General features: G+C 46.7%; 1 protein-coding gene across 5 annotated transcripts in view; it reads left to right on the forward strand.

The window, feature by feature from the left end:
* Positions 1–25549, forward strand: part of GRAMD2A (GRAM domain containing 2A) — a 36483-nt gene extending 10934 nt beyond the window's left edge. For 4 of the 5 annotated variants that reach the window (XM_081964490.1, XM_081964489.1, XM_081964491.1 and 1 more), the window contains 11 exons: positions 13463–13558; positions 14794–14854; positions 15898–15970; positions 17252–17355; positions 17762–17860; positions 19158–19229; positions 20361–20423; positions 21374–21530; positions 22387–22525; positions 23011–23118; positions 24293–25549. In XM_081964490.1, the coding sequence (XP_081820616.1) occupies positions 13473–13558; positions 14794–14854; positions 15898–15970; positions 17252–17355; positions 17762–17860; positions 19158–19229; positions 20361–20423; positions 21374–21530; positions 22387–22525; positions 23011–23118; positions 24293–24296 (966 nt within the window). In that variant the 5' untranslated portion in view covers positions 13463–13472 and the 3' untranslated portion in view covers positions 24297–25549. Of the gene's footprint in view, positions 1–8915; positions 8929–13462; positions 13559–14793; positions 14855–15897; positions 15971–17251; positions 17356–17761; positions 17861–19157; positions 19230–20360; positions 20424–21373; positions 21531–22386; positions 22526–23010; positions 23119–24292 lie in introns of those variants that run through there. The other variant, XM_081964492.1, reaches the window with a different exon arrangement.
* Positions 25550–27526: the final 1977 nt, after the last annotated feature.

Raw genomic sequence — 27526 nt, forward strand, 5'->3', positions numbered from 1 at the left:
GGCTAAAGTGAGGTTGTTTAATCCGAGATTCAGCAATGAAGAACACAGATGGGGTTTTTTAATACGCTATGTGGGCCGGGCATTGTGTTAAGTGAAAGTATAGGGTTTTATTGTACATGAATACAGCAATTTGTTGTTAGTCGCAAAGTCGTGTCTGACCCATTTTCACCCATGCAGCAATTAACCTGGGTTTATAGGTGAAGCATTTTGTGTGAACACAAGTTTCCTGTTAACACTTGTAAACGTGTGTTCAGAGCAACTGTCAACGTTTGCTTAAGTTGTGCTTAGGTATTTATGGGGATAAAGGTAAAGATTTCTCTTGCACATATGCGCTAGTCGTTCCCGACTCTAGGGGGCGGTGCTCATCTCCGTTTCAAAGCCGAGGAGCCAGCGCTCTCCGAAGACGTCTCCGTGGTCATGTGGCCGGCATAATTAAACGGAGAAGGAGCACAGAACGCTGTTACCTTCCCACCAAAGGTGGCTCCTATTTTTCTACTTGCATTTTTTACGTGCTTTCGAACTGCTAGGTTGGCAGAAGCTGGGACAAGTCACGGGAGCTCACTGCGTTACGTGCCGCTAGGGATTCGATCCACCGAACTGCCGAACTTTCTGATCGACAAGCTCAGCATCTTAGCCACTGAGCCACTGCGTCCCTTATTTATGGCAATAGATGCTGGAACCTCCCTCCCTGGGCTGGCTGGCAAGGGATTCCGATGTATACTTTCAAGCATATCTTCATCTTTGATGTCTTTTTGCTTCTTTGGGGCCCCGGTTTCAATAAAAGGCCATTGACTGGTGGGGCAGGCTAGGCCACCGTGGCAGTTGTGCCCGTTTGAGGGGCTGGGTTTTTTCCCCACTTTCCGTTATATTATTATACGTTATTTTTGGAATGGACAAAGAGCATCTTCCACTTGTTCTCTTGATTTTTATTGTTGTCTAATTCAACCTTTGCTTGGCTGGCTGTCCTCTTTCCTTACCTGCTCTTGAGAAATGCCAGCTGAAAATGCACTCAGACAAATCTTAATTTTTTGTGATGGCAACCGAAAATCCACCTACCGTATTTTTTGGACTATAAGACGCACCGGTGTATAAGGCGCACCAGGATTTCGAAGAGGTAAGGGAAAAAAGGTTTTTGCCTTCCCTCAGCCCCTAGCAGCACTCTGCAGGCTTCAGCAGGACTGGGACAAGGCAAGAACGGCCATTTTTGCAGAAAACAGCGTGTTTTTCGCAAAAATGGGGGCTTTTTTGCTTTGCCCCAGCCCTGCAGAGGGTTGCTGGCGGCTGAGGGAAAGCAAAAAACCCCTCGGTTTTTTGGATGCGGGGACGGGGCTTCCGGAGGCCAAAAATGGCTGTATTCGGTGTATAAGACGCGCCAACATTTCCATGCTCTTTTAGGGGGGGGGGAAGGTGCGTCTCATACTCTGAAAAATACGGTAAATCTGAGCAAAACAGCTGTTTCTTCACAGCTCCTGTCAGTTGACTGGGATAGTTGAACAACTGGGACAAGATAGCTACTTAAGCCATTGGGCATTGATGAATCCTTCTAGGGAGGGTCTCCAGTGGGTTTTGCTGGGTGGGTAAAGCTTCAGTGGATATCAGCAAACAGCCTGATTCCCTCCATCACTTTAGCACGTCATCTTTTTTTAATTTCTTTTATTTACTTAGGTTGCCAATTTGCAACACCCAGAGTTGTAAAAGAGGAAGTAAAGGAGGAATTTACTCACATTTCATTCTATCCCACCTTTGTTATTTTGTATAAATAACCCAAGGCGGCGAACATACCTAAGACTCCTTCTTCCTCCTATTTTTCTCTCCACCACGACAACCCTGCGAGGTGAGTTGGGCAGAGAGAGAGATGAGAGAGAGGGAGTGGCCCAAAGTCATTCAGCCGATGACTTTCAGTTTTTAGGTTTTTTTTAGAGTGCCTGACAAAGGGTGCGTGTAAAAGTTTCAAGCAGAAGAGCTCCCTAACAAAAGAATGGAAAGAGAAAGCAAAGGAAAGCAGAAAACAAAGGGCAGGGGGCAAAATTTAGGAGTTGCAAATGGAAGTAAGAGCGATTTTTTTGTCTGCGAAATGCCAATGAATTCAGCATTCTGGGTTAGAAGGACTTTGGTCTTGCTGGGGTGTTCAACTTCCATCTGTTTTCCTTTTTCTACTTCTATTTGCCTTCCATGCTAAGATTTGGCACAGAAGGTAGAAGGACAGCTTTTTGAGTTGGCTGTCAAGAAGAAGGGTTAGTTTTTTTTTTAAAAAAAAAAGGGTCGCTCTTGTTGGTGCTCCTTACTACAAGGCTACGATGAAAAATCCAGTCTCTGGCCCAGGAAAATAGTAATGGCAATCCTAACCCTAGGATAGCAATCTCCTCAATTTATTCCTGAAGAGACAGACAACAATAGCACTTAGACCTATATACTGCTTTCCAGTGCTTTCCAGTCCTCTCTAAGCAGTTTACAGAGTCAGCCTCTTGCCCCCAACAATCTGGGTCCTCATTTTACCCACCTCTGAAGGATGGGAGGCTGAGTCAACCTTGAGCAGGTCAGGATCAAACTCCAGACTGTGGGCAGAGTTAGCCTGCAATACTGCATTCTAACCGGAAGGAAGGAAAGAAGGAAGGAAGGAAACTATCAATAGCACTTAGATTTATATACCGCTTTACAGGGCTTTCCAGCCCTCTCTAAGCGGTTTACAGAGTCAGCTTATTGTCCCCCAACAATCTGGGTCCTCGTTTTACCCACCTCTGAAGGATGGGAGGCTGAGTCAACCTGGAGCCTGGTGAGATTCGAACTAGAAAAAGCTGCTTCTGCTCTGAATTTTAACACTCCCCTTGTTAAGAGCTTCAGTTGCTGGGGAGCACGAATAGCATTTTGATTGCGTCGGTTTGTAGGCAAAAGGCCTAAAACGAACTTGCAAAGTTTGTGAAGTTGCATCGGCTGCATTGTTTTGGCGCACCAGAGAATGGAAGAAACATTTGAAGGGATTCTTCGCGTCCAGTGGAATTCGATTCGGGGCCAGCCCAGGTGCTTTTGCGTTGGGTGAAAAGGGAAGAGGAAGAGAAAATGTTTTATCAGGTTACAGTGAGATGGGCTACTGCTGCCCGGTGGCACATTCTTGGCTTCCCGTGATTTTTTTTTCCTTCCCCCGGGAAACAGATTGGTCTCCCGGGGCCGATGTGACAGCCAGCGATTCCAAAAATAAAGAATACAAATCAGGCTTCGGACCAGGAATTCAGCCCAGAAATGCTGACTTTCCCTCTCACGCGCCATTTGCCTTGCCTCTTCACGAGCTCATATTTGTGAGATTCTACATCAGCGATCAGCAACCTGTGGCTCTGGAGCCACATGTGGCTCTTTGATCCCTCTGCTGCGGCTCCCTGTTGCCAGTCGGCACGACAATTTTGAGTGGAGCTTCCTGTTGGGGGGGGGGAAGCAGGGCGCCCCAGGAGGTGACACTATGGCAAGGGGCGGGTTTTCTGGTCAGCTCCACAATTGATAGGCTTTCGGTTAGGACAGGTAGAAGAAAAAGGACGCCATGCTAGGAGGAGACTCTATGGTGGGGGAACCGGACTTCCGGTTGGCTCCAGAATTGAACAGAGGGTTTCCGGTTAGGACCTTTGTGGCTCTGAGTGTTTAAGGTTGCCGACCCCTGTTCTAGATCAATGTTTGTCAACCATAGCAACTTTAGGTTTGGACTTCAACTCCCAGAATTCCCCAGTCTTAGCAACAGCAACTTCCAGATACGTCAATACCAACACTCAAGAATTCTCAACTATTGCCATGCTGGGGGATTCTGGGAGTGGAAGTCCCACCAGAGGTCATCCAACTTAGGAAAAGCTGAGTTGTTGCTTAATATTCTTGCCTTCCCATGCAGGAGCCCCATAATCCTTAAAAGAGGGATGCTAGTCCCTCACACATTGCAGTTAAGCCTAAGTCTATAAAACCGCTTTAGTAGATCCTGGCATACGGTTTTCTATCTGTTGTCTAGTTTCCAACTTGCAACTCTCTCGTTATTCCTTGATTCCAGTTTTTTGTTTGCATCCTGGCCTGGGGAGATTAATTGACTAAGTCCAGCTCATTCTTTCCTTTCCCTCCTCCATTGACAGGATGAGCTGGGTGATTCCTATTGATGCAAGCAGCTAAAATTAGCCAAGAGGTTGATTCGCCCCAAAATAGCTACACGCCTTCCAAGAAAGGCTCATTTCTCAAGATCAAAAAAACCTCCTGACCTTCTTCCGCTAACCAGCTCTAAGCCCACGTTATGAAGATCGTATCATATATAGCAGAGATCAATTTCCGGTGCAATCTGGAAATCGGTGGCCGTATTTTAATTGCTTTTCTAAATAGTCTCTGATCTCCCAGCTGAGGTGACTGTGGGCTCTAAGAGTCTCAGCTGCCCCCCCGGGGTTGGAATCGACATCGGAAATTAGGGCAAGCAAATAAGAAGTCTGTGGTTTTTTTGGCCTTTCCTGTGTCTGTTTTCCTTTTGTGTCGTTTTTCCTTGATTAGCAATAGCACTTAGACTTATATGCCGCTTCACAGGGCTTTACAGCCCTCTCTAAGAGATTTACAGAGTCAGCATGTCCCCGTCCCCCCCAAACAATCTGGGTCCTCATTTTTCCCCCCTCGGAAGGATGGAAGGCTGAGTCGACCGTGAGCTAGTCAGAATTGAACTCCTGGCAGTGAGTAGCCTGCAATGCTGCATTCTAACCACTGGGAGGAATGGAGGAAAGAAGGAAGGAAGGAAAGGATGGAAGGAAGATAGCAATAACACTTAGACTTATAGACTGCTTCACAGTGCTCTACAGCCCTCTCTAAGACGTTTACACAATCAGCCTCTTGCCCCCCAACAATCTGGGTCCTCATTTTGCCCACCTCGGAAGGATGGAAGGCTGAGTCGACCTTGAGCCGGTCAGGATCAAACTCCTGGCAGTGAGCAGAGTAAATCTGCAATATTACATTCTAACTACTGGGAGGGAGGGAGGAAGGATGGATGGATGGATGGATGGAAAGGAAGGGAGGGAAGGGAGGGAGGGAGGATGGATGGATGGATGGATGGATGGATGGAAGGAAGGAAGGGAAGGGAGGGAGGGATGAAAAGGAAGGAAAATAGCAATAACAGACATATACTGCTTCATCAGGCTTTACAGCCCTCTCTGGGCTGTTTACAGAATCAGTCTGTTGCCCCCAACCATCTGGGTCCTCATTTGACCGACCTCAGATGGATGGAAGATCGAGTCAACCTTGAACCACAGGGCAAGGGATGTTTTCGGCGGGAGAAGGAGTCTGGCTGGAGAATTCTGGGAGTAAAATCGACCAAGGTTGAGAAACGCCTGCTCTTGCCAATTCCTGCCCTGAGCAGGGGGTTGGGACTAGATGACCTCTAAGGCACCTTCCAACTCAGACAATTACGATTCTAACAAAACAAAGGTGGAACAAGTCAGGTTGTTTCCCCATGCCAAGCTACGCCACTGAGAACCGATTCTAGGCAGTCCTCGCCTTACAACGTTTTGCTTAGGGGCCATTCCGAGTTAACGACGGCGCTGAAAAAAAATGGACCTACGACCAACTGCAACGGCGGATTCCTCCCCCCCACCCCCCCGAAGGACTCTTCTGCCCTCTGGCACGGTGTGTGCAGTAAGGGTTGATTGACAACACGCACACGCCACAACCGGGCTTTGCTCTCTGCGGGGCATTTATTTGGATTTGCTTTTTAATTCTCTGAAAGGGCTGCAGCTTGTGTGAATTCAGAGCATTTTGGCTTGTTGGCTCAAGGGGAGCCTTCCTGAATATTGATTCGTGTCACACATACACACACACACCGGGGGGGGGGGGTTGGAAGAGCAGCTGAGATGCATTGAAAAGGGTGGGGAGGGGGTCTCTGAAAAGTGTGCCATTGTGTGTGTGTGTGTTGTGTGACGTGGTTGTGTTTCTCTCTGGGTGCCTACCTAGAGGAAGCAGGGCTGGCGGAGAGAGAGAGCTGCATTCCTCCCACCCACCCTTCCTGGCCTCCTCCTCCTCCTCCTCCGCTCATTTCCATCTATGTCCTGACCTAATTTGAAGCACAATTGCAAGGAGGGTTGAAAATGCAATGGGTGGGGGGGACGGGGGGGGGGGGGGAGAAGCGGAATGAGATTAGGAGCCTGTGGTTGCCTAGACAAACAATCTCAGGAGCTTTAAAAAAGGCACCTCGGCGGATCCTGCAAACAGAATTTAACTTTTTTCCCCCCCTTTCCGCTGGTGGAAGACGTGAGACCCTGCTGTTTTTCTCAGGAGAGCATGGGTGCTTCAGTGGTGGGCCGAACCGGTAGTGGTTTTGCCGGGCTGGGTCTCCGGAACCGGCCGCAAACAGGTTTTCCGTAGTAGGCGCCGCCATCTTGTTTTTTGGTTCCGTGTACGCCAGGGGTGTCCAAACTTGGGAACTTTAAGACTTGTGGACTTCAACTCCCAGAATTCCCCAGCCAGCATAGCTGGCTGGGGAATTCTGGGAGTTGAAGTCCACAAGTCTTAAAGTTCCCAGATTTGGACACCCCTGGTGTACGCGCAGGACAGTTTTAGCTGCGCAGGGCTGGACTAGAAGGCCTCCAAGGTCCCTTCCAACGTTGTCCTTCTGTTAAGGTTCGAGAAAGGCTGCTTTAGAGTCAGGAGAGATGCTCGTCTGGAGGCGCCAATCCTGGGAGCAGCTGCCCTACATCACGACGCTCTCGTGATCTGCCCAATTCTAGGTCACTCAGGTGAGCCCATGATAAAAAACCGCTTTAAAAAAAAGAGGCAATAAAGGCAGACGTGGAAAGGCCCATTTTGAACCCCCTCCTGGATTTGAAGGAGCAGGGGTCCTTCCTCACCTTCCTCGGCAACTGTTTCCGCAGTGAAAGCCTCAGCCGGGTAAAGCAGCCGAAATGAAATGAAATGTGAGGATGTGGAAATAGATCAAACGGAATGGAATGGGTTCTGAAGGCTTTCGCATGCTTGTTTGTTTGTTTACTTGTATCCCACTTTGGTTATTTTCGCAAATCACTCCCACCTTTCCTCCTCCTATTTCCCCCCACAACAACAACCCTGTGAGGTGGGTGGGCTGAGACAGAGGGACTGGCTCAGAGTCACCCAGCTGGCTTTCATAGCTAAGGCAGGACTAGAACTCCCAAATCTCTTGGTGATTGGCCCAAAGTCACCCAGCCAGCTTTTCTACCTAAGGCAGGACTAGAACTCCCAAGTCTCCTGGGGATTGGCCCAAAGTCACCCAGCCAGCTTTCCTGCTTAAGGCAGGACTAGAATTCACCATTTCTTGGCTTTCTAGCTTGGCGCCTTAACCTCTAGACCAAGCATGTTGACTGGGGAATTCTGGGTGTTGAAGTCCACACAACATCTTACATTCACTGAGGTTGAGGCATGCTGACTCTCTGTGTCTCTGTCTGTGTTCAGCAGCGGTGTTTTTATGTGATGTTTCCCTCTTGTGCGCTTCTCTACCTTGGAATGCTGGCTGCGCCTTGAACATTAGTGCAGATAATAAGTCAGCTGGGATTGACGTCTCTTTCTCTGCATTCACACAATCTCTTCCTGCGTTGGATGGGCTGGTTTCCCGTTTGCGTCAGTGGAAAATCGCTGAGGCTACTGATATACCCTGGTGTTCAAGAGGGTGTCTATATTTGCATGCATATCCTTATTTATTACAGACTTATTAAAGTACAATAATTAGAGCTCACTGAGCATGCGCCTTACCTACAATACAAAGGTCAGACATTTTTTAAAAGATTGGCCCTGTGATTCGCTGCTAGTGGAAGAACAGAATTATTTTCCGCTGCCTGTGTCAGCAAACCATTTCCGTGTGCAACTCAAAACGGCCGTTTCCTAAAATGGAAAGGATCTCCTGTAAGACCCTCCTGCTTCATCCAGTTAAGCCTGCTGAAGACGCTTCCTTTGGGGGTCTAACTGAACCCACCTGCATTATTTTGTGTCACCATTATTTCTTTCCCCCGCTTTACAGGGAAATGTGTCTTCCCAATGCGGCTCATGCAAAATAAGGTATGAACGCTTGCAAATAAAAATACAATGGATGGATGGATGGATGGAAGAGAGAGAGAGAAAGAGTGAGAAAGAGGGGGAGAAAGAGAAAGACACAGAGAGTGACAGTGAGAGAGAGACACACAGAGACAGAGAGAGAAAGAGGGAGAGAGAGTGAGTGACAGTGAGAGAGACAGACAGATAGATAGATAGTGAGAGACCGACAGAGTGGCCCCGAGATCACTGCAGCTGTCGTAAATATGAGTCAGTTTCCAAGCGGCTGAATTTTGATCACATGACATGTGGACCGCAGAAAACTTTGGTGCCAAACACTGAAGGGAGAGCTTAACATTAGCCAAGTCTCTTGGGATGAAGTAGAATAGAATAGAATAGAATAGAATAGAATAGAATAGAATAGAATAGAATATGGAAAGAATAGAATAGAGGAATGAAGGAATAGAATAGAATATGGAAAGAATAGAATAGAGAAATGAAGGAATAGAATAGAGGAATGAAGGAATAGAATACAATAGAGGAATGAAAGAATAGAATAGAATAGAGGAATGAAGGAATAGGATAGGATAGAATAGAATAGAATAGAGGAATGAAGAAATAGAATACCATAGCATAGCATAGAATAACAGGAAGGGACCTTGAAGGTCTTCTAGTCCAGCCCCCTGCCTAGGCAGGAAACCTTACACCACTTCAGACAAAAGGTTATTCAATCTCTTCTTAAAAATGTCCAGTGTTAAAACATTCACAACTTCTGGAGGCAAGCTGTTCCACTGATTAATTGTTCTAATTGTCGGGAAATTTCTCCTTAGTTCTAAGTTGCTTCTCTCCTTGATTAGTTGCTGCCAATCAAAACAGCTGGAAATCGCAGGACCTAAAGGAAGACCGATGGCCATGGGTCATAGGCGTGAACGGTCACAGGTGTGAAAAATTATCCCAAGTCCCTTTTTTCCAGTGCCTTTATAACTTTGAACGGTCATAAGTCAAGGAACACCTGTAAGGGGATGATATTTCCTAGTCAGAAACATCTGCAAGCAAACAACCCTACCTACACATTGTCCCAATCCTCTCTTTTTAATATCGAAATCAGGAAGTTATTAGCCCAATTTTTGGGGGCTTAATATGAAAGAGGAAGTGGAAATATACACTGGCCGTCTCTTTTGAGGTCTCGGTGACCTACACATCACTCTTTCCACTGCTCTTTTCTCTCCAAAGCGATTCATCAGCGTGGTTTGGTTGAGAAGGAGGCAGAGAAAGAGAAGTTTGCAATCTTTTTTCTTATTTTGAACTCATTTACCAGATATTGGAGGCGGTTTCCAGAAGCCTGATAAGAGGATTAAAAGGGCAGAGATAGGTAAGAACTGATTTATTTTTAGATGCTGGGAGACTCCAATTTTCTCCATTTTGCCAGCAGAAAGAAAAAAAGAGAGAGAGCTGTTTAGGCCTAAAATGTTAGGAAGGGCATCATCAGTGGCCATACTTAAAGTTCTCCAGTTACTACCGTAGTAGAACCTGCCCTTCACGGTCATAACTCGTGAATTGGGTCAGCCATGTGACTGGCCTATATTTTATTACCTTTTTTTTTTTTTTTTTGCAGTGATGGTTGGTTTAAGGTTGATTAATTTGTGCCTTGGGGTCAGTATGTACTCTTGGTGATTGCTTAGACAAATCCTTGTAAGTTTTCTTGGCAAAGTTTCCAAAGTCTTGCCAAGTGAGTGGCATGTATAGATAGATTTCCTCCATAATAATCTATCCCTAACCTGCTTTTCTCTTCAGCCGTTGTAAGCAAGTCTCTCCGCCTGGCTGATGTTTGTCCTCTTCTCTTTCCTTCCACCTTTCCCAGCAGTTGAGCTGGGTCTTCGCAGAAGCTATCCAAAGCTAGACAATTTATATTGTTGTTGCTAGTTGCAAAGTTGTGTCTGACTCATCGCAATCCCTTGGACAACGTTCCTCCAGGCCTTCCTGTCCTCTACCATTCTCTGGAGTCCATTGAAGCTCATGCTGACTGCTTCAAGTGATTCCATCCAGCCACCTCATTCTCTGCCATCCCCTTCTTCTTTTGCCCTCCATCTTTCCCAGCATGAGGCTCTTCTCCAGGGAGTCCTTCCTTCTCATTAGGTGGCCAAAGTATTTGAGTTTCCTCTTCAGGATCTGGCCTTTTAAAGAGGTTTGATCTCCTCTAGGACTGACCGGTTGGATCGCCTTGCAGTCCAAGGGACTCAATGCAGGAGTCTTCTCCAGTACCAGAGTTTAAAGGCCTCCATTCTTTGGCACTCAGCCTTCCTTATGGTCCAACTTTCACAGCCATCCATTGCAACTGGGAGTACCATAGCCTTGACTGTACGCACTTTTGTTGGCAGGGTGATTTCTCTGCTTTTTAGCAGGCTGTGTAGATTTGCTTTAGCTTTCCCCCCCCACCCACCCCCAGCAAGCACCTTTTAATTTTTTCCCCATCTGCGGTGATCTTGGAGCCCAGGAAAATAAAATCTGTAACTACCTCCATTTCCTCCCCATCTATTTGCCAGGAATTGAGAGGGACAGATGCCATAATCTTAGTTTTCTTAACATTGAGTTTCAAGCTAACTTTTGCACTCTCCTCCTTCCCCCACATCGACGGGCTCTTTAGTTCCTCTTCACTTTCTGACATTAGAGTGGCATCATCTGCATATCTGAAGTGGTTGATATTTCTCCTGGCAATTTATGTTCTCTCCCAAATAAAGCTTCCCTTCTGCTTGGGAAATGACCTGGAAGGCTTTGATTGACAGAGGAAGAGAGCTTACCTAAAAAGCTTCCTAGAACTGGAAGAGCATTCTTCCAGATCTACGAGTACCACTCAATCCATTTAATGCCCAGCAGATCCATTTTTCTACCATCCTTCCCTCTTTTAAGTCAGCTTCCTCTCTCGTTTTCCTCTGTTGACAGTAGTTCTTTTTTCATTGTTTAAATAATCTGGAATGGATTGGCTCTTTTGCTCCCTCTGAGCCTTTTGAATTGCAGCTCTCTGGCCTTTGCAGGATAACCTTTGGCTCAACGGCTATTTGCTCTGGGTTTCCCAAAAACCACCTGCTAAGCCGATATCTGATAAGCCAGCTATCTGTGCAGATAAGGTGACCAGGCCAGGAGCCAAGAATGAGACCGAAAATAACTTATTTGCTTAGTGGAAGCTGTTTGGCAAAAGGGTTTTCAAGGAGCTGCAAGCTGTTCTCGGCTCTCTCTGCGTGTGCCAGGAAAATATACTTCCCCCAACTTTTGCGTTTGTTTATATACGGTCATGTATTCGTAGATTTTCCCGTTTATTTCAGGGGTCAAAAGAAAAAAAACTCTGTCTTGTTTTCGGGAAAACACGATATATTTAAATTTAGATGAAAAAGCCAAGTAATTTTATGCCTGTAATAACAACATGCCAAATTGTAATTGACACTGATAGAACTTTCTTGTCAGTAATTGACACTGATAGAACTTTCTTTTCTCAATTTTGCAATATTTTAATCCAGGTTTTTTCCCCAAAACTTGGTAGCTTTTAAGATGTGTGGGTTTAAACTCCCAGTCTCCCGCACATCTTAAAGTTGCCGGTGTGAAAAGAACTATTTTAAGCCATTTAAGTAATATATTGTTAATAAGAGCTATATCATATAAGTGTCATTATTCTGAAACAATAACAAGATTTATAAATATATTGTAAAAAGGGGAGACAATACTGTAAGTTCCTTTTATGTATAAATCTCTATAAAGGGGATCTCTTCTTATTCAGGAGGTATTAAATAACTTCTATCTATATAAAAATGGCTCTATGTGTGTGAATGTTCAAGCATAACTCTGGAACCAAACTTGGTACACAGATTATTTACCCTCTAGAGAAAAATACTGTGGGGGTAAAAGACCCCTAACAACCAGTGTGGGTTACACATCCTGTTCCAACCGGTATGGTTGGAACGGGCCCGGCAGCGTCCATATGGACGTGCACAGCGCGGGCATGCATCTTAGCGCCTCTGCAACGCTCCAGCTGCTCAGCGGAGCGTCGCGCAGGTGCTGTACGTGCCATGCGGGGAAGCACCAAAGACTTAAAAGACCAGTAAGGAGCTCGGGCGGGCCCTCCGGAGCATCCTTCCGGAACATACCGCCTGCAATCCACCACTGCTAACAACCCTCAGGGTGTGTGTTCTGTTAAGATGCAGCCTGTTGTGCCTTTCAATGGCGTCTACTGTACAGTGCAGTGGAGTTGCCATAGTAACGGCTTCACAGTATTCCACAAGGGGCTCCCTCTGGTAAGGGGGAAAATCCAACATTAGAAATTGCGGCGACGTTCATGGAAGGCGGGTTGGCATAAATAAATACCCGGGCAGTAGCCTTCAAACTGTGCACGACTTGCTAAAACCTGGCTGAGTTTACCCCATAATCCTAAAGCAGAACATTTAGCAATGGTCAGCTTCACACAATGCCAAATGCACTTTAACTTGTTGTCTGCTACACAATCGTAGGTGGTAAGTTTCATTCTTCCTTCTCAGCCAAAACAAATAAGATGCATTACACCTTAAGATAAGTCTTGTATTTATGATGGATTTGTGTGTATATGTGGACACATAAACATATAAATTACACGTACACAATTGATGTATCAGTACATGATTTATATATAAATAGCAGTAATATAAACAACAGTCAGATTATTTCAGTTCTTATGCTGTGATCTGTGGCTTGTAATTTCCATGGGATCCAGATAAGGAGGACTATTTACACCTGTTGGATATATTTATACTCATTATGGAAAAGTAAAAGTTGAGATTCGATACTAATGTTTTATTCTACTGCAACAGAGAGTTGGAAGGCAATTCTTTTTTTTTTTCCCTTCTCCCTCCCCTCCTCATTTTTCTTTCCCTTTCCCCTCCCCACTGGGTCCTCCTATTTGCCTTTGCCTTTTTGCATTTTATTCTATAATCTGGAAGGTTTTAAGAAGAGGTTTTGACAGTCATTTGCCTGAAATGGTATAAAGGGTATTCCGCCAGAAACTGGAAGAGCAGTTCTCTGACATGTGTTTACACGCGGGAAAGCTGAATCTCCGGTTTCCAGCATGCGCATGGTCTTCCAGTTTCTGGCGCGCATGCAAAGACCAGCTGGCCTCCATGTGCATTCTGGAAACCAGAAGCTCAACTTCCCAGGTGCTCTTCCTGTTTCCGGTGCTCCCGCGCGCGCAAAGACCAGCTGGCTGGTGCGCATGTGTACGCCAGAATATGACAGAGCAACGGCTGGCGTGCCCGAAGAGATGGCTCTGTATGCCACTTCTGGCATGCATGCCATAGGTTTGCCATCATGGATAGAGGGTTTCCTGCCTGAGCAGGAGGTTGGACTAGAAGACCTCCAAGGTCCCTTCCGACTCTGTTATTCTGTTAATACTTGAGCAAGACTGCTCAAACCCACCTTCCTTCTGACGTGAGTTTTCTCTCCCATTTGTCTGCAGTTCCAAACCAATGCATGAGAAATCAAGGCTGATGCACAGTCTGGAGAAGCTGGAATCCTGGCCCAAGGACAAGAGCTTGGATTCTCCAAATGGCAGGTGAGAAGGTGACCTCCCTCACGCTTGGCAGGAAGGCCGAGCACATGGCGCAAGGCCAAGCTTCGTCTCAGGAACATCCAACAGCTGCTACTCCAGGCAGGTTGCAAGCTCGGTCATCTTGGTACAAGATGCAGGTTGAAAGAGGTACCTGCCAAACACAGGTAGTCCTCCACTTCTGGCCACAATTGGACCCAGGTTTTCTGCTGCTAAGCAAGGCGGCTATTAAATGAGTTGTGGCACCCTTGTGACCCTGGTTGTTAAGTGAATCACCACAGTTCTTAAGTGTAACACAGAGTTGTTAAGCAAATCCAGATTCCCCCATTGCTGCCTATGGAGATTCTCCGTCCTCCAAGCTCCTTTTTCAAGAGGCAATTGGACTTTCTGGGGTTTATTTTTTCCTTGAAGACGTTTCGCTTCTCATCCAAGAAGCTTCTTCAGCTCTGGCTGGATGTTGGGGAAGCTGAAGAAGCTTCTTGGATGAGAAGCGAAACGTCTGCAAAACTTGGCAAGGAGCCTCGGAGACTCACAAACCAATGAAGCGAACTGATTGTCTCCTGCAAACTCCACTCCCCTTTCGTTCCCCTTTTATTTCCTCTGGGAGGGGCCCCCCTGTGGCCTTACTCCCAAGTCGACCCCTGTTCTTTAGCTGTTCCCTTCGTCTGGCAGCTCCGCGCATGCGCACACTGGGAACAGGCTCCAGCTGTTCGTCTGCCTCACTAATGTCTGATTCTGAAGGCAGTTGATAACTGTCAGACGGCTCTGGCCCCCTCTCTGCCTCTGACACAGAGCCATCATCAGAACCTTCCTCAGGCTCCAGGACTGGCCCATGTCCCTCCCCAACCTCCTCACTGCCCCACTCTGCTGCCAGCTTCGCTGGCCACTGGTGGGCTGCAACAGTGTTCTGTATAATGACTCAATACCCTACCTTTTACTGACCCTCCCCAATCCCATTGCAGTGACCACCTACAATAAATCTGACCAAGGGAGGAGATGGAGGACAGGGTACCAGATGGATCTTGACATCCTGTGTGATGGTTTCACGTGTCATTTTCTTCTCTGGAAGGACAGCATTCAGCAAACATTCCCCTTCCTCCATCTGGGAGCTAGGATTGTGAATGAATCCCAAAACCTTTCTGTTTATGAGTATCAAATCTGCATGAGACTCATTGATGAACAGTGATGTATGCAGACACAAAGATGTTCAACGGTCATATTTCTCTCCAACTCTGTTGCAGCTTGAATCTGAGCAACGCTGTAAAGAATGAAGAACTCAAGAAATGTCCCCAAGAAGTCACGGTAAGCCAGGTGTCAGCGTTCCAAATAGCCTCCAAAAGTAAATCAGAGTCCAAGACAAAGTATTGCTCAAAGTTCCAATTTGTTAAGAGAGCCACGTTGGCACATCTGGTTTTCCCCACCTACTTGAAAGTTCAAGATCTCACCCCCCCCCACACCCCCAAGTCCATCACATGGTCCAATCTCCCACTGCCATGCTGGCAGCTTCCACCCATCCAATTCCGGTCAGGTGCAGAGGTGCATAGACAAAGGATGACCTTGTATTCTAGAAAAGAATTTCATTATGGCTACATAGCATCTAACTGCGTACAATCCTCCCCTCCCATTTTCCCACAATAGAAAATGCATAGTAGAATAATGGAAAGCAAGGCAGGCCAAAGATCCAAAAGAAAAGATGGCTGCAGGCCTGACACCAGGGAGAGAGAGCATAAATTTGATGGACCTTGTGGGCCACTTTCTTTGATAGCTACGTTGGACTAGATGAAGAGGACGTCAGTCGGGGGTGGGTTGCTGCCGGTTTTACTAGCAGTTTGCAACCCGTGCGCAAGTGCTGTTTGGTGTAAATTGTTTTTGCACAGAACAATTTACAGTGAACTGCGCACAGGCAGTCACTAAAAACCAAAATGGTGGCAGCCCAGTGGCGGCAAGGGAACCGGTTCAGGGGCGTGGCAGGCCTCGGTCGCTGCTGGTTCTGTGACCCAGGCCTGAATTCCTCTACCGGTTCAGCCAAACCGGGATCAACCCACCTCTGATGTCAATATGCCTGGATTCAACTTCTGCTGGCAGGGGAATTCTGGGAGTTGAAGTCCACCCAGCTTAAAGCTGCCGAGTTCCAAGAAAGCTTTGTGTGTTGTGTGATCTCAGCTATTCCTGGTTTGCTGATTAATGATGATTAAACAAACAATAAGGCCCAGAGTGTCTTGTCTCTTTTTTTTTATGATGTAGTTTTAACTGTCTGTTCTTCTTGATCTTTTTTGATGCTAAGAATCACCAGATTGGTTTTTGGCCAGTCATGTTCTTGACATCTGTTTTCTGTTCCTCTCTAGGCTCCCAATAAATATAATTCTCAGTATCACAAGTTATTCAAGGACATCCCCACTGAAGAGAGCGTGGTTAAAGGTAAAGAGGAAGAGACTGTCAAAACACAAAATAGCTCACGGGTGTTATGAGGTCTCTACCCCAATCATTCCCAAGAGTTGCTCCTTCCAAATGTTCAGCTTAGTTTACTTTATTGTCATTGTACCTCGTACAGTGAAATTAAATACCATCTTCAGTGTACATCATACGTAAGAAAACGATAACTAAGATAAAATAAAAACACACATCCTTCACATTCGATATAGTTGACTTGAAAACCCCTGATACTGCAGCCACATTGCACTATGTAGTAGAGTTCAGTATGGTTACTCCCCTGGGATACAAGCAGTTTTTCAGCCAGTTTGTCCTTGTTTTTATTATCCGGTACCGTCTGCCCCATGGTAATAGTTCAAAAAAAAAAAGGGGGGTACCCAGGATGAGATGGATCTTTTAAGAATGTTTTTGAACTTTCTTAAGGCAGCGGGAGCTATAAAGCTCTTCCAAAGAGGGGAGAGGGCAACCACTGATCCTCTGGGCCATGACAATACAATACAATAGTAGAGTTGGAAGGGACCTTGGAGGTCTTCTAGTCCAACCCCCTGCCTAGGCAAGAAACCCTATACCGTTTCAGACAGATGGCTATCCAACATCTTCTTAAAGACTTCCAATGTTGGGGCATTCACAACCTCTGGAGGCAACTTCTGTTCCACTGATTGATTGTTCTCACTGTCAGGAAATTTCTCCTCAGTTCTAAGTTGCTTCTCTCCTTGATTAGTTTCCACCCATTGCTTCTTGTCCTGTCCTCAGGTGCTTTGGAGAATAGTTTGACTCCCTCTTCTTTGTGGCAACCCCTGAGATACTGGAAGACTGCTATCATGTCTCCCCTAGTCCTTCTTTCTCTTAAGCTGACGTTGACCCTCTGGGGCACTGTCCTATCTGCCACTGTGCAATTGGCAAACCATACATAGGTGCAGTAAGTTAAAATACTCTCTACGGTGCAGCGGTAAAAAGTCACCAGCAGTTTTTCATTCAGTTGTTGTTTCCCGAGAAGTCTCAGGTCGTATAACCTCCGCTAGGCCCTTTTGACCAGGGCTGCAATGTGAGTTTCGCCAGGTCAGGTCCTGGATGTGCTGGATAGCTTCAAAAGGAAACTCACTGGGATTAAAATCCCATCCCTTGTCTGCCTTTCCTTCTCACCTACAAGGATGTCATCCATCTCCCAGCGCCTTCTTTGACATCTGTCCATTCCCTCCTTTAACTGATGACCACTTTGGGGGTTAAAAGCATTCCTTGTTACAGCCTCCGTGTCTCTCTTATTTCCAGTCTGTTCCTGTGCTCTCCAGCGGGACATCCTTATCCAAGGCCGCCTCTACATTTCTCCAAACTGGCTCTGTTTCTACGCAAACCTTTTTGGGAAGGATATCAAGGTAAAGCCAGCACAGGGAACGGGAGAGGCGTCCCAGGGAGAAGTCACCAACGTGGGACGATCGGGGCGTCTTCTCTTGCCTGTGTTCTGACGGAGGCTTCCCAAGAGCATGAATCAAACTCCTTGTCCCGACAAAACCCCCTTTGATTAATTGACTGTGAATTCTGCTCATTCACATCCAGCAAAGTCTTTCGAGGGAGGTCGAGGATTACCTGTACTGGAGAGCGCATAACGCCAGACTTGTCACTGGAAGGCAAAATCAAACTTGTTAGTTGCCCAGGGTTCAGTAGGGCTAGGATGATCTACTCCCTATAGCGTACATTTCCTAAATCAACTCCTGAGTCCGTTTAGATGCTAAAATGAATTTCCGCAAAGTCGACATTCGACAACTTCCGTTTTCGTTTCAGGTTGTGATTCCCGTGGTCTCCGTCCAACTGATCAAAAAGCACAAAACAGCCCGGTTGTTGCCAAATGGACTCGCAATCACCACCAACGCCAGCCGAAAAGTAAGAATTGATGGCTATTATTGAGCAGTGGTTAGAGAACAGTACTGCAAGCTAATAATTCTGACTGCCGGCTGCCAGCAGTTCTGTAGTTCGATTCTGACCGGCTCAAGGTTGATTCATCCTTGAGTCCTTGAAGGAAGGATGGAAGAATTGAAGGATGGAAGGAAGAAAGGGAGGGAGGGAGGGAGAGCCGTGGTGACGTAGTGGTTAGAATGCAGTATTGCAGGCTAACTCTGCCCACTGCCAGCAGTTCGATCCTCACTGGCTCAAGGCTTATTCCTCCTTCCGAGGTGGGTAAAAGGAGGACCCAGATTGTTGGGGGCAAGAGGTGACTTTGTAAACCGCTTAGAGAGGGCTTTAAAGCATTGTGAAGCGGCATATACTAACTTCTACTGCTGTTGCTATCATAGTTCCTTCTCTGGCCAAATCCAGGGCTCTGGTTTTTCTTCCAAGCTGAGATTAAAGTTTCTAGTCTTTCTGTCCCTGATAAGTCAGGCGTGGCTGGGGGATTATGGGAGTTGAAGTTATAGATCTAGGCCCTCCAGACCATTTTTCTGCTAACAGACATTACCTGTATATGAGTAACTCTTGTATCATTGCATACACGTATCTGAATCAAGATCAGGTGAAGTGTTAATACCACTTTATAATGCCTCGGTAAGGCCACACTTGGAATACGGCATTCAGTTTGGGTCACCACAATGTAAAAAAGATGTTGAGACTCTAGAAAGAGTGCAGAGAAGAGCAACCAAGAGGATTAGGGGACTGGAGACTAAAACACATGAAGAACGGTTGCAGGAACTGGGTAGGTCTAGTTCAATGAAAAGAAGGACTAGGGGAGACATGACAGCAGTGTTCCAATATCTCAGGGGCTGCTACAAAGAAGAGGGAGTCAAGCTACTCTCCAAAGCACCTGAGGGCAGAACAAGAAGCAATGGGTGGAAACTAATCAAGGAGAGGAGCAACTTAGAACTGAGGAGAAACTTCCTGACAGTGAAAACAATTAATCAGTGGAACAGAAGTTGCCTCCAGAAGTTGTGAATGCCCCAACACTGGAAGTCTTTAAGAAGAGGTTGGATAGCCATTTGTCTAAAGGGTTTCCTGCCTAGGCAGGGGGTTGGACTAGAAGACCTCCAAGGTCCCTTCCAACTCTGCTATTGTAATTTGTAATTTGAATATGCTTTTTTTTTCTGGCACCTCTTTGGGTGCATTCTGACATGGTGTTAAGTCACCATACATGGTTTTGGCCTGGACTTTCCCTACTTCTCACACATCTGGTGTTCTCTTTTATTTGCAGTACATCTTTGTGTCCCTCATTTCCAGAGACAGCGTCTACGACGTCTTGCGACGTGTCTGCACCCACTTACAGGTATATTCCCTTCTCCTCTCTAAGACCTATTCAGGGGGAGCCCCTCCCCCCCCAGCCCACCTCAGACCTGGGTCAGAAGAGGGGGAGGCTGCCTGCAAAGTTGCTTTGCTCATAAAAATGGAGAGAAATATGGCTGAAATATTTGCTGCAGAGGAACGGATAAGATGACACCACTAGCAGAGATAGCAAAAGGTATCTTATTTGCTTTTGCTTGGAGAAAGATTCATTGGTTAAGTTTACTTTATGGTCATTGTACCTCGCACAATGAAATTAAATGCCATCTTTAGGGTACATTATCCAGAAGAAATAAAACACAAATACACATCCTTCACATTTTATGCAATTGAATTGAAAACCCCCTGATATTGCATTAATCTTGCGCTATAGAGTAGAATTCAATATAGTTACTGCCCTGGGATGGAAGCTGTTTTTCAGCCTATTTGTCCTGGTTTTGATTGTCCTGTACCGTCTGCCAAATGGTAATAGTTCAAAAAAAAAAGTTTTAACTACATGTATTAGTGACTGGAAACCCCTGAAGGACCTTTTGCCGGGGGAAAAAATGAATTTATGGATTTGATGATTATAAAGGGTAGATTATAGAAAGAAGAATTATGAAGTAACCTTAGGAAGGATAAAACATAAATGTTCTTATAATGGCTGCTAAGGCACTCCTTTATTTTTTCTTTCCTTTCTTTTTCTTTCTTTTCTGTTTCTTTAGCTTTCTTTGCCATTTAGTTTCCCCTATTAGTTTAGATAAGACACCGAAGGGCAGATCCAGCCGCTAACCGGAAGCATGTCTGCATTTTTCAGCGGAATGACAGAGAATTAACCCCAGGACATTTGATATATGAAATACCATATTTTTGGAGTATAAGACGCTCCAAAGTATAAGACGCACCTAGCTTTTGGGGAGGAAAACAAGAAAAAAATATCTGCCTCTGCCTCCCAGCAATTTGCCTCCTTGCAGCAAACAGCAAAACAGCCTGTTTCAGTTTCAGTGCAGCCTGATTAGCACAAGCAGCTGATTGTTGATTAGATCGGCCTCCCACCAATCAGCTGTTTCAGGCTGCAAGCCTCCTTCCAGCTTGTGAAGCATATTAGGGTCACTTTTGGTGTTTATTTTCTCTACAGGTCTCCAGCAAAAAAAGTCTGAGCTTGAAAGAATTCACCGAAGAGCCAGATGCTGTAGCCTTGGTAAGACCCATTTCTGAAAGATTAAATGGCACGTTCCTTCACAACAGTGTTTTGGTCACCCAAAGGCTTAGAGCAGATCTCTGGGTGAAAACCCTTGTTCAGTCAGTCACCCAGTCACTTTCACCCTTCCCATCCAAGAGCACTTGTGGTGATGCAGTGGTTAGAATGCAGTATTGCAGGCTAACTCTTCCCACAGCCAGGAGTTTGATCCTGACCGGCTCAAAGTTGAATCAGCCTTCCATCCTTTCCGAGGTCAATCAAATGAGGACCCAGAATTGTTGGGAGCAATAGGCTGACTTTGTAAATTGCTTAGAGAGGGCTGTAAAGTGGTATATAAGTCTTAAGTGCTATCGCTATTTCTATTTCCTTCCTTCCTTCCTTCTCAATGGTTAGAATGCAGTATTGCAGGTTAACTCTGCCGACTGCCGGCAGTTTGATCCTGACCGGCTCAAGCCAAGTGGTGGCATTGAGCCACGGTGGCGCAGTGGTTAGAGTGCAGTACTGCAGGCTACTTCTGCCGACTGTCATTGTCAGTCTGTTCGATTCCCATTGGCTCAAGGTTGAGTCAGCCTTCCATCCTTCCGAGGTTGGTCAAATGAGGACCCAGATTGTTGGGGGCAAGAGGTTGATTTTGTAAACCGTTTAGAGGGTTCTGTAGAGCCCTGGGAAGTCAATCTTTATAATATGCTTTATAAGTCTAAATCATATTACTAAGAAGCTTCTTCAATTCTAGAACTGAAGAAGCTTCTTGGATGAGAAGCGAAACATTTTCAAAGAAAAAAAAATGAGAAAGTCCAGTTGCCTTTTGAAAAGCACCTTTGAGAGGAGAGTCAGAAATACTTCGCTGATCTCCTTCTGGGTCACTGACTTCAACGTTTCACTAAAAAAATAAATCAGTAAAAATTCAATTGTCACTTGCTTTCACCAACCGTGGACATGCTTTCCCACAGGAAGTCATCGTCCCAGAGGTAAAGTGGAGAAGGAGGTCCACGGCGTCCCTTTCGCTCACCCTCCCGGAGGCGAGCTTCCAGTGCATCCACCGAACTTCGATCAGCAACCTCAGTGCTAAGGAGACCTCCTGCAACTCGGAGGAGCCCCTGGTATCAGGTGTGGAGAATTCTAAAGGGCCTTCTGGCATGGAGGGACAGCATCTTCTTGGGCCGGCCCAGAGGGTGTTTGGTGCTCCAAGGTCATTGGGAGGGGTTGACTTGCAAATGAAACCGTCGCTTGCAGCTTTGGTTTGGTTGCAGGTGAAATTACAAGATTCAAATTGGGACTGAGCTCTTGTTGTGGCCCACCAGCGGCCAGCAGAGCTGGCAGCAGATTTGGACAGTGAGGAGTTTGGGGAGGAACCTGGGCCAGTCCTGGAGTCTGGGGAAGGCTCTGATGAGGGCTCTGTGTCGGAGGCAGAGAGGGGGCCAGAGCCGTCTGGCAGTTCTCAGCTACCTTCAGAATCAGACATCAGTGAGGCAGACGAACAGCTGGAGCCCGTTCCCTGTGTGTGCATGCGCAGAGCTGCCAGACGAAGGGAACAGCTAAAGAAGAGGGGTCAACTTGGGAGTAAGGCCACAGGTGGACAATGAGTGGCCCCTCCCAGAGGAAATAAAAGAGGAGCAAAAGGGGAGTGGAGTTTGCAGGAGACAATTAGTTTGCTTAATTGGTTCGTGACTCTCCAAGACTCCTTGCCAAGTTTTGCAGATATCGGCCTGGCAGCTCTCCAAGCCAGAGAAGGTCTGTGACTGTAAATCCTCCCTTTGCTGGAGGTGAACGAGCAGAATTCACAGTCAATTAATAAAAGGGTTTTTTTGTCAGGACCAGGAATTTGCTTCCTGCTCTTGGGAAGCCTCGGTGAGAACAGCTCTTTCCACAAACCCTTTGGCGAACATCGTCATTTCTGGCGTCTCTAACCTCCCAGTTGGGGCTGTGTGTGATCTGAATTTCTCCCTATGTGCTTCTGTTCCAGAAAGCACAGTAAACTCCGAGGAGGAAGAGGAGGAGGAAGAGGAGGAGGAAGAGGAGGAGGAAGAGTTAGTAGTGGACCAAAGCTACAAAGCAGAACTGAGACCAGCTGATTATCAGCTGCTGAAAATCTTCATAGTGTTGTAAGTCCAAGGGACGGGTTTTCCCGTTTTTCCTGCGGCTGTCCGTTTCCCATTTGACTCAGATCTAAAGGGGGGGAGGGAAGGGTCTCTGTGGTGGGGGTGTTCTTTTTCTTTTTTCCTTGCAAAAAGTTTTTTATTTCTTCCCTTTCAAATTCATTCAGAGATATACATTCTTATAATTGCTACCGTGTTTTCACTGCGGGGAAACTCGGTTTGGAAGCCGCTGAAAAAGCCGTGCTGGGATGGCGGTGGTGGCAGCGGAGGTGCTCTGGCTGTGCAGGGAGAGCTGGGCCAGGGCATCGGGAGGCTGGGAGGTGTGCGAGTGGGAGCGGAACAGCCGCTCGCGTAACCCCCCTCTCCAGCCACGCTTTCTTCTTTTCTTCCTTTCTTCTTCCCCTCTTTCCCCTCTCCTCCTCCCTTCTCCTCTTTCTTACCCTCTCTCCTCCTCTTAATTCTTAATTGGTGGGGTTGTTCTTGATCTGCAGAATCTGCCTTTTGGTGTTGTCCTCATCGTACCTCGCGTTCCGAATCTTCCGGCTGGAGCAGCAACTCTCCTCCTTGAACCAGGATTACCTTTCCCGAGTATCTCAAAGGTAAGAGATTATTCTGAGGTTTCCGTAAAAAGGAAATACAAAAGATTTACATCCAATTTTTATCTCCGAAAAGTGGACTACCAAACAGGATATGCGTACATGGCAACATGCGTTGGGCTTTTAATTCTTTGTGAGACTAAAAGTGATAAACTTGCCAGTTTGGAGAAAACAGTGAAAATAAACTAGGTTTAGAAAAAAATCAAACTGATAGTTTCAAAGTTTAAAAAAAAATCACACTAAAGAAGCAACGGATGGAAACTAATCAAGGAGAGAAATAACCTAAAACTAAGGAGGAATTTCCTGACAATTAGAACAATTAATAAGTGGACAACCTGCCTCCAGAAATTGTAAATGCTCCAACACTGGAAGATTTTGAGAGGATGTTGGAGTACAATTTGCCTGAAATGGTGTAGGGTTTCCTGCTTGAGTAGGGGGTTGGTCTAGAGGACCTCCAAGGTCCCTTCCAATTCTGTTATTCTGTTTCCCAAAAATGAGTATGTCTTTCCACTTGTGTAAAAGAAGAGTAGGGCTAAGAGTGGTGGCTAAGACGCTGAGCTTGTTGATCAGAAAGGTCAGCCGTTCGACGGTTCGAATCCCTAGCACCGCGTAACGGAGTGAGCTCCCGTTGCTTGCCCCAGCTTCTGCCAACCTAGCAGTTCGAAAGCATGTAAAAATGCAAGTAGAAAAATAGGGACCACCTTTGGTGGGAAGGTAACAGCGTTCCGTGCACCTTCGGTGTTGAGTCATGCCAGCCGCATGACCACAGAGACGTCTTCGGACAGCGCTGGCTCTTCGGCTTTGAAACGGAGATGAGCACTGCCCCCTAGAGTCAGGAACGACCAGCACATAATGTGCGAGGGGAACCTTTACCTGAAAGAAGAGTAGGTAACGTGCAATCTCCACACCGCTTTATTGTCTTCCCACATTGCTGTAAGCAAAAGGTTTGCCCAATATTTTGAGGCCCATCTGCAGTCCGAACTATCCGTTGAAGTTTGTGTCCGTCTTGTTTGCTTGCTGTACCAAACCAGACAGATCCTGGACAGTACACACGTGACACCCATCATGACGCTCGCAGACATGAATTCTGTCCCAAAGGTTGCATGTCAATGACTTTACAGTGAAGAAGTCCTCCTTGTTTTCTGTTTAAGCCTCTTGGACTTCTTTCTTTCGACAGATGATCGTAGCACAAGGAAGATCGGAGAAGGTCAGACTTCACCTGAACTCGGGTCGAAGCAGGTAACGTGGCTGCTGTGAAGACGGGGCAAAGGGGACTCTGGTTCGCTTTCCATTCTTGTTGGACCACAGCAGTGAGGAACACCGGAGGTGCTTCCTCACCTCCAAGAACCCCGTTGGAGTCTTTCACACGTTGCGTTGACTATGCTAGAACGTCTACCAGGCTGCTGGGGATGCTTACGGCCATCACCGAAAAGGACCTAGCTAGTCCTCTGGTCCAAGAGTTGGCCGCTCCAGCCGCGGTTCCAGAGGTGTCCTCAGCGGTGACGAAGTTATGGAACCTACTCTCAACATGTGCCAGCAACATTGGAGATTGCACTAGAGGACTTCTCCACAAGGTCCTTCCTTGCACTTAGAAGGACTTGGCTGCTCTTACCTTGAGAACTTCAGGGCTGTTGGGAGGTTCACTCCAAAGGGCCGTTTGATGTGCCAGGTAGACATGGATGGATCCTCCTCCAGAGTGGATCCCTTGCCAGAACTCATGGCCTCTTTCCCTGTGGAAGGCGGGTGGCCGGATAGTTACTACTCCCGCAATGAAAACACAGCCAGTCCACGAAGATTACTGGTAAATAATAGTTTACTAAGGATGAGTAGGAGTTTGGGAGCTGTCCCGTCTCTGCCCTTTCACATCCCAGTATTTCCAGTTCTCCTTAGGAACAGCTTTCTTGCACTAACAATGCTGCTGCAGTGATTTGCACCCCTGCAAAACTTCCAGAGAGCCAAAGTGACTTGGAGTGGATGAGATGGGGGCCCCTTGACTGCTCAGGAAAGCCCAACGTCCTTATGGACTGGAGTCAACTGAACACGCTGAGCTGTTGGGTAGGCAGCCTTTCGGGAAAAGGAAACCTAAAAGACCCGTCTCGGTGATTGGAGTTGGAGCCCAAAATGCTCTTCCTCTTGGCCTGCCTCCTTAAAATAGAAATTGTAGATTGGGTTTGGTGGGCTAAAAAAGCAGGGCGGAGGGGGAGCCCCCACCCCACCCCACCAGTAGACCAGATTGTGAAATCAACTCTACAGGATGGTTACAGTTATTTTGAGATTGGCTGTACGGATTATAACCCCTCCCCCCCCCTTTTAATGGTTCATTGCACTACGGAGGTGTCCTTCTGAGTCACTTCCAGATGTTATTTATATGGATGGATGGATGGATGGATGGATGGATGGATGGATGGATGGATGGATGGATGGATGGACGGACCTATGGGGGTGGATGAGGGGAGTGATGGATGGAGTGATGATTGGATGGATGGATGGGTGAGTGGATGGGAGGATGGAGGGATGAATGGATGGGTGGCTGAGGGGATGAGTGAGTGGAGGGAAGGATGGATGGGTGGGTGAGGGGATGGGTGAGTGGAGGGATGGATGAAGTGATGATTGGATTGATGAGTGAATGAATGGGTGAGTGGAGGGAAGGATGGGGGGGATGAATGGATGGATGGATGAGGGGATAAGTGAGGGGTGGAAAGGATGGAAGGATGGATGGGTGTCTATCTCCATCAGCATCATCTTCCTTATCTCTACAATGGCCAGTTAGCTGCAACCCAGCAACAGGGTGGAGAAAACTTAGTTGTCGGGCCCTGGAAGGCCTCTTGGTGGCCAAATGGGGAATTGGACCAAGGTAGAAGTTCCATCAGGAAAAGGATCTGCTGGAAAGAAATGGTGGGGTTGGTGCAAGAGACCACAAAGTCACCTTTAAAGGGACAGCTGGGTCATCAAGTGAGCATCTCCTAAGAAAGTATGGAGAGGAGGGAGGGGCTGAAGATGAATGGACGGCTCTCAACGCCAATAGGTAGATGGTCTCCTGGCATACAGAAAACCCTTCTGTGGTCCTCCCAGTTTGTCCCACAATCCTGCAGGAGGACCTTTGGGGGTTACTGATGGGAGGAAAATGACATTCCTGTTGGCATTCCTAGTTGGGTCCAAACAAAAGGACAAAAAAGTGGGGCAAAAGGCTCTGCGGTGTCTTCTAGGGGGCTTCCAAATGAGGCCATTTCATCAGCACCCCCGGACAGAAGCAGCCCATTACAGCTTCTTCCTCCTCCTCTTCTCCTTCCCAGGGACCACCAGGCTGCCGGACAGCTGGCTGGTTTCTTCTCTAGCAATAAAAGGTCTCAGGTGTTTATGCAACTTGCTTTTCACGCAGAACCTCCCACTTTGTGGGCTGGGAAGGTTGCAACACGGATTTATCAGTCCTGTTATTTTGGGAAAAAGCACTGCTAAGACAAGGACCCCTTTTTCATTGGCCAGTGAGAAGGTTGGCAAGACACACACACACCCCCCCCAAAAAAAAAGCTACGGCCAGCAGGCACGGCAAGCACCCATCCTGTAAGGCTGGTGAGTGAGCAGAGGAAATGTTCACCTAAGGCAGGGGTGTCCAAAGTTGGCAACTTTAAGACTTGTGGACTTCAACTCTCAGAATTCCCCAGCCAGCATGGCTGGCTGGAGAATTCTGGGAGTTGAAGTCCACAAGTCTTAAAGTTCCCAAGTTTGGATACCCCTGACCTAAGGTGACGTCAAGAAAAGCTTTGCTGAGCCCGTTGGTTGGAAGGTATTTGCGCACCTGGATGGGGAAAGAGAGATAGGTTGCCCCTTCGCTGCATTTTTTTTTCTCCCCGTCATTTGTTTGCATGTTTGTGCTCAAAACCAAGATTTAGCAGTTCGTAGGAGACCAAAACCCAATTTTTGTTCTTGAGCTGTATTGCCTTTTGCTCTTTTAACAACACATGTCTGTTCTTGACCGAAAATAACTATTGGAGGCACTTTGACTATAGTAGAAAGGCACGCTATAAAGGCACAGTATTGTCCTTAATGCGAATGTCGTCGTTTTTATTTCTTCTCAAAAAATATTCAGGATAATTGCTTCAGAACATTTTGGGAGGGGGCTTTATCCTCTATGAGGCCTGTGAACTAAAGCAGCAGGGGAAATACTAAGGGCCGGCGAAAGCTTAGCAAAGTTTTGGCATCCTCGGCTGCAGAATTACATGAAATGGCTTGTGTCTTGGTTAAAAGGCCATTAGTTTGGGATGGCTACCAAAAGCATAAAGCCCAGAAGCAAACTTTTTAAAAATCTTGACACCTTAGATAAATTTGATAACGACAACCCCAGTCAGTATGAAAATGCAATTTATTTTTTCTCTACCGCTCCATTGTTGGTACTGAGTGCTTCCGGTTTTGC

Source organism: Natrix helvetica (genome assembly GCF_964273705.1).
Source record: "Natrix helvetica genome assembly, chromosome: 12".
Taxonomy (NCBI): domain Eukaryota; kingdom Metazoa; phylum Chordata; class Lepidosauria; order Squamata; family Natricidae; genus Natrix; species Natrix helvetica.